General features: G+C 32.4%; 1 protein-coding gene across 1 annotated transcript in view; it reads left to right on the top strand.

Moving 5' to 3' along the window:
* LOC106881596 (nuclear RNA export factor 1) overlaps window positions 1-11,182 on the top strand; it is a 40,968-nt gene extending 29,786 nt beyond the window's left edge. The window contains exons 13-22 of the mRNA XM_014932058.3: window positions 970-1,006; window positions 2,693-2,878; window positions 5,074-5,117; window positions 5,984-6,042; window positions 6,142-6,257; window positions 6,800-6,842; window positions 7,383-7,452; window positions 8,331-8,388; window positions 9,640-9,906; window positions 10,976-11,182. Of these exons, the coding sequence (XP_014787544.1) occupies window positions 970-1,006; window positions 2,693-2,878; window positions 5,074-5,117; window positions 5,984-6,042; window positions 6,142-6,257; window positions 6,800-6,842; window positions 7,383-7,452; window positions 8,331-8,388; window positions 9,640-9,906; window positions 10,976-11,014 (919 nt within the window). The 3' untranslated portion in view covers window positions 11,015-11,182. The remainder of the gene's footprint in view (window positions 1-969; window positions 1,007-2,692; window positions 2,879-5,073; window positions 5,118-5,983; window positions 6,043-6,141; window positions 6,258-6,799; window positions 6,843-7,382; window positions 7,453-8,330; window positions 8,389-9,639; window positions 9,907-10,975) is intronic.
* The last annotated feature ends 366 nt before the right edge of the window (window positions 11,183-11,548 follow it).

Genomic DNA, 11,548 nt, shown 5'->3' on the forward strand with positions numbered 1-11,548 from the left:
CTGAAAGGAAGATCTTGGTATAGCAGAACTAAAGAGAAAGAATTGTTCAGAGAAAGTTTTCAACTCGGAATATCTATGAATCGACCAAACTCCCAATTTTCACGACTGGAAGATATTGATGATATTATACAGAATCAGGAGAGAGAGCTGTGAAGCTGTTTGTTGCACTTGGTCTTTTCACTTTTCACTATCAAGCTTTCAGTTACTGTACTGTCACCGATGACGGGTCAGCTTTTCCAGAAGAGAAAACGACCTATGCCAGGGACAGAAACTTGTAACTGAGCTAGAGAGGGACCCAGTTTTTCACTCCTTTCCAACATATTTTTTTATTCCATTAAATTGGTGGAAATGAAAAAGGAACTTTGAAAAATAAACTTCTAAAAATATCACTGGAATCAGGCAGATGAAGATTTTTTATTTATTTATCCTTGATTTTATCTTTAAGTGAAGTGAAAAACGTATTTATATTTATAAAAAATTTTTTTTTAAACCATTTCTATTTCATAATTTTTCTTTCATATGTGTTTGTGTGTGTGTGGGGGTATGTGTGTGTGTGGGTGTTGTTTGTAAATAATTATACTATTTGCTTCTGTGCCAATTTTGAATTTTTTTTCTCTCTTTTCTTTGTCATAACAGGGTAGGAAAAATTTTCTATTCTGTAATAAATCATACCTATTCTTAGATTTGCATTAGATATCTGTTCTAATTGACTGAGCACAATGTATTCAAATTTGTCCCAGCCTCTAGATTTAGTTTTAAATGTTAAAAAGAATTCTCCTTCAATCACTTCCTTGATATTGATTATATTTGTCGAAAACCTCGGGAATTAATTATATCAGTCATTTACTCCACACCAATTTTAATCATGTTTCTTGAGTTTTTTTTTTTTCTCTTCTTTATTCTTTTTAACATGATGGTGATTTTAATTGAAACCTTTCAAATGTTTTATCAATTTACTTTTACCTTCAGAACTGTAAGAAAGAAATTTCCAAAAGTTTTAAAATTGGTAAGCTTTTAGAATTTATCTTACTTTAAAGTGAAAGAGCTCTTTTGATATGTATGAATCGAGACAAATTTTACGTATGTATCTACTAAACAAAACTTCATTAACTGATCCTATGCAAGCATAATATTTTGTAGGAGTTGTTTGAGTTAGTCTTTGTGTTAGCCATAATTATTTCCAAGTACTTTCCTACGACACTTTGTCTTCAGTATTTGCTTAAATTTTAATACTTAGATCAGTGATAGTTACTCTTTAGATCTCCATCCATTATCTGTTGAAATAAAGTGAATGCCCATGTTCGTTTTCACTGTCTATATAAAATTGCTAATTGGTTTTCATGTTATGAAACAGTGGATAGTCTAAGAGCTTCTAAATGTTGCATGTGAAATGCAGAAATTGATACAATCAGGTTGGTCTTGTCTAATTCATTTGAGTTGCATAGCCAGGGAAATTGTAATGTGTACTTTTAACTGTAGAAATTAAGTCAATTTTTCTGAGCTAAGCCTTGTTACAGTATATATATTACATTTTTATACATTTCTGTGTGTAATAATCAAATGTAGGCATATACAATATCTTGGCAGACAAATATTAAAAAAGAACGATCAATCCAATGCTGGGATTTTATCAGTACCTGCATACCCTGCATTCTCTTTAATTGTTCACAGAGACACTACTTATAAACCTTCTATTAAGGACTGAAGTAATTCAGATAAACCAATTTGTATACTTAACACATTATTGATAGCTTGTTCAATCAGTGAACAGCCAGTATGTTTACAGTATTTTGTTTCAATGCACTATACATAGTGAATGTATAGGTTTTAGCCAACACTATGTAGTGAACAATTGAAACAAAGAATTGTTGATATATCAGTAACTCATTAATTGAACTATACAAATTGGTCTAGTAATAGTGATACATTCATAAGCAGTAGACAGTTGAAGAGGATCTCAGTTGCTAGGGGAGTCACCACATGTTCAGCCGATCTCTATGTAGTACATTATAGCATTGAAACGAAACTTAATGCATTAGTACTGTGTTAATTAATCTATAACATTGCTAAGCTTCACTTTCAGTTGTGGTCACTAGTGTTAGATGTTTTTTTCATCACAATGTATTTTACTGAAGCTTATTTATTGAGTTGGCATTACGTTTCTGAGAGAGTTGTCACTCATCATTAAATGGGATTATCGGTTTAAGACTGCTCCCAGAATTGGTTTCACTGTGAGTGCATTGTAACATATCCATTATATCCAACCAAAATGGAAATAGTGATTAGTTGTGGCTTCATCTTGGTTGTTGTTGTCAGGGTTTCAGTTAATGTACTTTCTTTGTAATCCATGGGGTTTGATTGTTCTTAATCCATTGTCCATATCAAGAATATTCTCTTAGTTATTCTTCTATTTGTTACTCTGCTGTTTGATGTACTTCATTTTATAGTTTTGACTGACCCAGATATTAAACTCATGCCATTACATTTTTATCTCTAATTTATACAATTAGAGATATAAAAGCTTAATGTGTGAGAAACTAACTCAAAGGTAGCTGAAAGAATGAGTATATTCAGGAATGGTGATGAAGTTAATGAATGAGGTTTTATCCAGATTGTCAGAACTACCACGGAAGGAAATTTTAATTTAGCATTGATGATAAGTTATATTAATGACATTGAAATCTCTTTGTAGGACTGCCAGGATCTTCCACCACCAATTGTCTTTGACTTGGAATCTGATATTGACCTACCACCTTCAAAAGATAATTACTTCATGAATTCTGATGTTCAAAATTTACTGGTTAAATTTTTAAAGCAATATTATTTAATATATGACTCAGATAACAGACAACCATTAATTGATGCTTATCATGATCAGGTAAATATTATCAATATTTGTACATTGCTCTTTATTTTATCTTTACTTTTGACATAATGAACCAAATTGAGGGGAAAATATGTTCTGTTACAAAACTTGAGTCTATTTTTACTGAAAGAAAATTTCAGACAAATGATTAGTTTAAAATAAGGCATAGCCAAATAATCCAGGTGTAATGTTTTCAAGCAAATTTTGTAACCAGAATAGCATTGAGTTCTTGGGCAAGATATTTTTGAAGAACTCCATTTCTCTCTCACCAAAATATCAGGTTACTCTCTTATGAATGACTTGATTCATGCAAATATTTGCTTTACTTCACTTGTGTAATTCATGCATGATAAGTACAAAATCATTCTTAAACATTTGTATTGTAATCTATAGTGTATAATTATTGGAATTTCAAATACAAAATGAAATATAAATATATTGTAAAATCTTAATTTCATAATAAAAGGAGAAGTGAGTTTTGAATTAGATTTTCAATTCAGATGTAATTCTGTTTGAACTGAAAGTCTTTCAATTCAAATTTCTATTTTTCTGAAATGATTTGAAAGGAAAATTATATTTATATAGAAAAACTAGAGGTAGTCGATAGCTTCCGCTATCTGGGCGACCAAGTTGGTAGTGGGGGTGGGTGCGCTGAAAGTGTAGCTGCTGGAATGGGAATAGCCTGCGCAAAGTTTAGAGAGCTCTTGCCCCTGCTGGCGACAAGGAGACTCTCACTCGGAGTGAAGGGCAGACTGTGTGACGCATGCGTATGAGCAGCCATGTTACATGGCAGTGAAACATGGGCTGTAGCTGCTGAGGACATGCGTGAGCTCGCAAGGAATGAGGCCGGTATGCTCCGTTGGATGTGTAATGTCAATGTGAATACCCGTCAGAGTGTAAGTGTCTTGAGAGAAAGGCTGAACATTGGAAGCATCAGTTGTGGTGTGCAAGAGAGACAATTGCGCTGGTATGGACATGTGGTGAGAATGGATGAGGATGGCTGCGTGAAGGGGTGCCACACCTTAACAGTTGAGGGAACCCGTGGAAGAGGTGGGCCCAGGAAGACCTGGGCTGAGGTGGTGAGGCAAGACCTTCGTACATTGGGCCTCACCAAGGCGATGACTGCTGACCGAGACCTTTGGAAGTGTGCTGTGCGTGAGAGGACCCGGCAAGCCAAGTGGGATCGTTGCCAGTGCCCATGGACTGGCTCTTGTGCGGGTGGCACATGAGATGCACCATTTTGAGCGTGGCCGTTGCCAGTACCGCCTGACTGGCTCCCGTAGGATTTTCGAGCGAGATCGTTGCCAGTGCCCCTGGACTGGCTTGTGCGGGTGGCACATAAAAGACACCATTTCGAGCGTGGCCGTTTTCGTGCGGGTGACACGTAAAAGCACCCACTACACTCTCTGAGTGGTTGGCGTTAGGAAGGGCATCCAGCTGTAGAAACTCTGCCAAATTTAGATTGGAGCCTGGTGTTGCCATCCGGTTTCACCAGTCCTCAGTCAAATCGTCCAACCCATGCTAGCATGGAAAGCGGACGTTAAACGATGATGATGATGATGTTCAAATGAAAATTACAGTGAAAAGTTGTGTGAAGTTACAGAAATTAGTTGAGGTGAAGAGATGAATGAAGTTACAAATATTACTTGATTATTCTCTTGTTCTAAAGGCCAGGCAGTCCAGAAATTTCAAATTCTAGTTTTCATTTTCTATTTCAAAATAAGACCAAGATTTCCACTGAGAAAAGGAATCTAGAATTTGAAATCCTTTATATTGTAAATTACATGTTTCTTAAGAAAAAAAAATTAAAAAAATTTTTTCATTTAACTATTTTATTATATTTCTTTTGAAATACATTACCTTTGTTTCATTTAATTTTGAAACCATGAAGAATTTAGTAAAATAACATTGTCCCTAGTAAGCTGGTATTTGGAACAATTTACCATTTGAAGTAATTTAGATCACTTTCAAACAGGCAGTTTGTATCAAAAGGTGGTCTCAAGCAGTTTGGTGTGAAGAGTGAAGCTCTATTACGTAGCAATCTGTTAGGATCTTTTTATGACTACTCAAATCTTGATTTCTTACTTCCTTGAACTGTTTGAATTATTAAATATCCAGTAATTTCTCTTTTTTTATGTAATGTAAAATTCTTAATGTTTTTTTTTACTTGTATTCATCTGAGATCATCAACTTCCATTTCTTTACAGGCTATATTCTCATTTGCATGTAACTTCAACCGTGCACTTGGCAAGTATGTACATTTTGTTCCTTTTATGAGTAGTTGTGCACATAAATCATTTCTTTGTATATTTATTTCGGTATTACCTTGGCGTGTGATCTACAATTTAAAGGGAGATTACTTTAGGTTACTTTTTAGTTTATTTTTCAATTTCTAAATTTTTTTAATAAATTCTTTTGCACATACTTAGCATTGTAAATGTATTTTTTCAAAATTCATACTATTTTAGTAACAATAAAACCATGTTTCATTTATGCCTTAGTGAAGAATAATAAGAAACCAAGAATAAACAATATAATAATTAAAATAAGTTCATAGATTACACAAGTTTGGCAGCCATGTTCATTATACTCCACCGCACTGATGACATGGTGCAATATTTCCTTCATTATCTCATCACTGATCACATTGTAAGAGTCTTTAGCCAACATCTTAAGGGTTTTTCAGAAATTGGAAAGTAAACTAAAAAGTAACCTGAAGTAATCTTCCTTTAAATTGTAGATCACATGCCAAAGTAGCACCTTTATTTGACATGATAATGGCTGTATTAGTTTGTAAAAACTGCAATGTTGACCATATGACACATTGGTCAAAACCAATGACTTGGTCATTTACTTGTACTTACATATTACTCCATAAGGTTACTACGACTAACTTCAGTGTTGTCAATATAATACTAACTGGACACTAAACAATGAAAGGTTGGAATTAGTTGCTTCTGAAAATTTTTGTACTGGAATCAATAATGTTTCTTTGTAAATCTGGTGTGTTCTGTAGGAATGAATTTTTATGGCAATAGTTTACCTTCACCAATACTCTACCATGTTCCATGTTAAAAGTGCATCTATCATATTTGTGACTTTTCTGATTTCTTTCAGGCAGCCTTCATTGACTGAATACAGCAGTGAAAGTAGGAATCTACTCAAATTAAATGCTGGTAAGTTCTGAATCTCAGTTACTTTATTGAATTTTAGAGAATTGTTTTCCTCCTGTTATTTATTATTGATCTAATATTTGTAATCTGTTTTGATTACAGGTCGACGCGATAAACACTTAAAGGTTGGACGGGTTAATGTTGTTTCACAACTTCGGTTATTGCCAGGAACACAACATGACCTTAATTCATTTCACATTGATGTTCAACACCTATCGGTAAGAATCACCGTTTGTTGACTAATCTGTGTAAAAGATGTGTTTATATAAATATCAATCTATACTAACTTCATTTTCTTCGTTACTTTTGAGATAACAGTAAATGCAAAAAACAAAAAAAAAACCCATCAAAAACAACATTTTTACTGTCATGACTTTTCTGTTTAATCCTTTAGCATTTAGATTATTCTTTCAAATGTAATGTTTATTTATTCCCATTCCTTTGAATTAATTTGAGCATTATCTTTTAGCTTCAGGATTTCGATTATGTGATTGTTTATTTTTAGAATGACCTTGTAGGGCAGGTGTGAGAGGCCCTATCTGGCAACTTTGAACATAAAAGAGGTAGAATAGTTTTGCCAGATATGGCCAGTTTAAATGCTAAAGTGTTAATTATTCAAATTACAAATCAATAATGATCAACATTCCTAATACATACTTATCTACAATTAAATAGTATTCTTTAATTGTTTTTCTAATGACATTTTACTTTTTTCTTAATTCCATATCTAAACAATTTAAATTTTTTCCTTTTCTTTCAGAGAACATTGCTTATTTTCAGTGTTTTTGGAATTTTTAAAGAAAGTAAGTAATTTATCATTACTTGTTTAATAAAGAAAATACTTAAAATTCCATATTCTTGGTTAGTTTATTTTTTGCTTTGAAATTAGTAAGCTCCACATACTGTCATAATTTAGGAGGGTCAGTATATCAGAAAAATATCCAGATAAATTTTTTAGCTGCAAAAGTCTATAAACTACATTCTCTTCATGTAATATGTAAAACTTTTATTATATAAACAAAAATTGATAGAGGAAATTTTATTAATTGCTTTTATGTGCCCATATGAGAGGTCTTTTCAAGGTAAATAATGCAGAATTTGGCATTCTAACAAAACATCCATGTTAAGTTGGATATGAAGATTGCTTTTTGGTATTAATGCTGTTTCAGTTGGTTATAATTATTTATCATTTTTTAAGTGTATGAGAAATTTTGCCTAGTTAGGGATTTAGTGTGAATTTTAAGTTTTTTTATATTTAGGCTCATTTTTATGTGCTGCTATAATGTAATACTATTTAGTGATTTTGCATTAACCTAATACGAGCATTGTTTTATGTTTTACAGCAGAATCAAAAGGGGAACCTCCGATTCGTACATTTAGTCGAATGTTTATTACGACCCCACAGCAGGATGGGTAAGTCTAACCTTCATTCAGACAATATATCAGATTTTTGACACTCATCTTAGCTAGTTATTAATTAAATTAATTTGAAAATATTTTTATAAACTTATACTGCAAAATATTTCTTAAAACCTAACCTAACTTTTTGCTTTCCAAATGATTAGTTGATTCCACATAGCTAAAAGAATTAGTCACTTTTGCCATGAGGTACTTGCTTATATATATATAGATACATACACATGAATTTAGAGATTTGAGAATCATAGAATTTTTTTTTCTCTGGAAAAAGATAACAATTATTTGAAATTATAATTTAGGGTATCTAAGAGATACCACCACGCTGGAAATAACAGTCAAAACTTGACTCAAAAACCACGTTGAATGTTCATATAGCACCAGGAGAGAAGACGAAGAGACAAAATAAACTAGCAAAAATTACTGGATAATTCCAGATCCCGGATTTCTGGCTCTGCATGAGAAATGCTCTGCCTTCATCAGTGGAATATACTCAGAAAAGCACATAAATACAAATATATATATATATATATATATATATATATATACATACAACATACAATATACTTAGATATACGAACGTATACATACATATGTATGCACACGACCAGTTTAAATTGCCTGCCTAAAAACTCCTCGTGTGATATGGTCAGAATACCACCGCAGTGAATATACTGATGAAATAAATATATAAATTATGTAAATAAGGATAAGATCGATATTTAAAATACCGATTTTATCAGGTGGGAATAAAAACCATCAAAGGTAATAAATATTTAAAATTATAATTTAGGGTATCTAATTTTAAATATATATATGCACACATACGTATGCACACACATATTTATTTGTTATTTGTATTTATATAATTTCAGTATTGTCATAGTGAATGATATGTTGACAATATCTAATGCCACTTCTGAACAGAGACAGGTAAATCATGCTATTTTCTTAGATTTTGTTGAGTTTGTCATTTATTCATTGATACATATAAGAATGGATTGTTTTTTTCTGTTTAGAAACTTATTTCAATGTTTTATTATTATATTATGTAAATATTAAATAAAAAATATAAAGATAAATTTAATTATGTAGCTTCTTCACCCATCGTCATATTTATGAGGGAAAGTACCCAAATTTTGTACAGGTGTAAGTTCACATAATTTGAAAATATAGAAATAAAATGAAAAATTAAAAATATGTGGGAGAATAGCTGAATTATGAGAATAATGCTGGCCTGTATGCAATTAATAATTTAATTAGTGAAATCACATTATTTATGTAGTAATAATTTACATTGATATTAATTAATTTATGTACATTATAATACACAATTATAATCATCAAAACACATTTACATCATCATAATCATTGATAAAGATGATGATAGCTGTGGTCTAGTACAGCATTTTAAAATAGAACTTGAACACCTCACTCTACCTCTGTCAGTGTTGTGTGTGTCTGGTCAAAAAGTGGTCATGACATGAAATCGCCATCTGCTGCCATTGGCGGTGGCAGGGAGTCACAAGAAAGGGTTTGTGGTGGTGAATATGGGTAGGAAAATCTGGTTGATTTTGATAATGAATGGCTTAGTGTGAGTGTGAAAAAATGAGGATTTCTTTATTACATGGAAATCTTAGCATCATATCTGGCTTAGTTTATAAAAGGCAGATGTATTATGTATTTTTGTATCTGTTTTGGCCTGATTTTGCTCTCTATTGGGATATCTGACTTTAGAGCTATGTTTTTATTATAATTGTTTAAAGATTTGATTTTATGTATAAAATTATTTTGGCATTCATCTCCTTCTAAAAATTCACATGGTTGATTTTCCTCCTGAGGTGATAAAACTGGTATCAGTAACATTACAGGAGTGAATTCTATCAGCAACTCAATGCTTTTTCTATTTTGGACTGTTGATGCCATCTTTGGTGTTTGTACATTTACTTTATCAAGTCTAGTTTACAAATTTCTTTATATGCAATATGAGAGGACTTGAAAATGGCCAGAGATTAAACTGTTAATCCTCTGAGCCCTTAAATTTATTTAGCTGTTTGGTGTCATGAGAACTGATCTGGCCTTAAATGCTCAACAATAATTCATTTCAAATTTAAACTTCATCCTTTACTCTCTAAAAATTGTCCTTACTCAAAATAAATAATTTTTATTATCTTTATTTTTAAGTCTGCCTTCAAGACACCTGCACCAACACCTTCATCCAGTCCAACACAAGGAGGGTCTGCTTTGGCTGAAACTGTCAATACACCTCCTGCTCCTCTCACTCTCCCAAATGCCACAGCTGTGTGCAATGTATCATTAACAGAAATCCAGAAAGAAATGGTGTCACAGTTTTCAGCCCAGTCAGAAATGAATGCTGAATATTCATTGGAGTGCCTACAACAAAACAATTGGGAATATGAGAAGGCTGCACAAGTTTTCCTCAACCTCAAGGTAAATTTTAATTCAGAATGTTTGCTCATTAAGTATTTTGTTTAATTATTGGTTCAGATGCATTTCTAGCTTGGTTTCTTTGGTTATCCTGATAACAGATATAGCATGTTTATAGTGGATGAGTAAATTAACTATTAATTACTCTTTAATTGTTGGCATTGGAAGTTTTGTTTATGTTTGGACTGTATGCTTGGTGTGGTATCAGTTTGATTCCTTCAAGTTCCTGGAGTTACTCTGGGTTGTTTGAGCAGTATGAAGTCTTGTGTTGTTGTCTTGCAGCAGAAGAGCTAGCTTTCTGTTTACCAATATCTGATATTTTTGTTACACAATGGCAAACATCTGCTCCAGCTGTTCAGAGTACAAGTTGGCTTGACAATCTGGAACAAACTCTTGAATTTATCCCCTTGCAATTCCATCAGACACAGAGTATCACCTTCTGTTTGAAATGCCTTTGTTTGGCAACAGTTTCCAGTAGCTTGTTCTTGTTTAACCACTACTGTTTATGCACGACTAGATTATGGAAAAATATCTCTTGGATTATTACTTTTTCCGATCCATGGTTCACTTCCTGCACTCACGATGCTTCATTAACCAAGAAGAGTGGAAGTTTTGGTGAGAGAGTTCTTTGCCTTGAGAGATAAGAACTGATATCAGTGTAGGATCAAAGAACTTCTAGGAAGATGGCTTCAGATGGTGTAACATGCTTGCCTCTACTTTGAATGCTAGGCTGCTTTTGTTGTAACTTGATGAATAACACAAATTAGTTACTGAAATATTGCTAACTTTTGACTTGATACAGTATTAATCAATTACGAAAATACCTTGACTTTAGTGAAATTCTGGCTTTTAGATAAAGTGAATAGTGAAGTAATATTCCTTTGGGAAAGCATCAATGGCTGGATATGGTAGTAGCACATATTTCAGTTTGCATAGTAATTGCCGTTGTGAAAAGTGCATACATGACCTGGTCCTTAGAACAATTAAAAGCTTGTGACATTGTAAGAAACCAGTATTAAGTTCTTAAATTTGTTTAGTTTTACTCACATTTCATGTTTTCTTTATATTTCAGACAAATGGTAAAATCCCTCTAGAAGCATTCATCAAATGAAGAATATCTACCATTCATTTATTTATGTACATTCTTGTAAATATTTCATACTCATACAATTTTTTTTTCTGTTACTTTCCAAATGTTTATACATGTGTTATCTCTGTGTTGCTGGCATAAAATTGTGTGTGTGGATTGCAATGTGAATAAAAGTTTGTAGAACTTCAACGACTTGAACTGCTATAAGATTGATAAACGATGTATATATATATTTATATATACACACACACACGTTTGTCTTTGTGTGTGTGTATGTATTCATGTATATGTACACATGCATATGTGCTTGTGTGTATGTATGTGTATATATATATATATATATATATATATATATATACACACATACACACACACATTTGTCTTTGTGTGTATGTATTATGTATATGCACACATGCATATATGCATGTGTATATATATATATATATATATATATATATATATACATACATACATACACACATTTCCCTTTGTGTGTGAATATGTATTCATGTATATGTACACATACCTGCATGCATAATGTGTGTGTGTGTGTGT

The sequence above is a fragment of the Octopus bimaculoides genome, chromosome 4 (assembly GCF_046866305.1).
Source record: "Octopus bimaculoides isolate indiv1 chromosome 4, ASM4686630v1, whole genome shotgun sequence".
Classification (NCBI taxonomy): domain Eukaryota; kingdom Metazoa; phylum Mollusca; class Cephalopoda; order Octopoda; family Octopodidae; genus Octopus; species Octopus bimaculoides.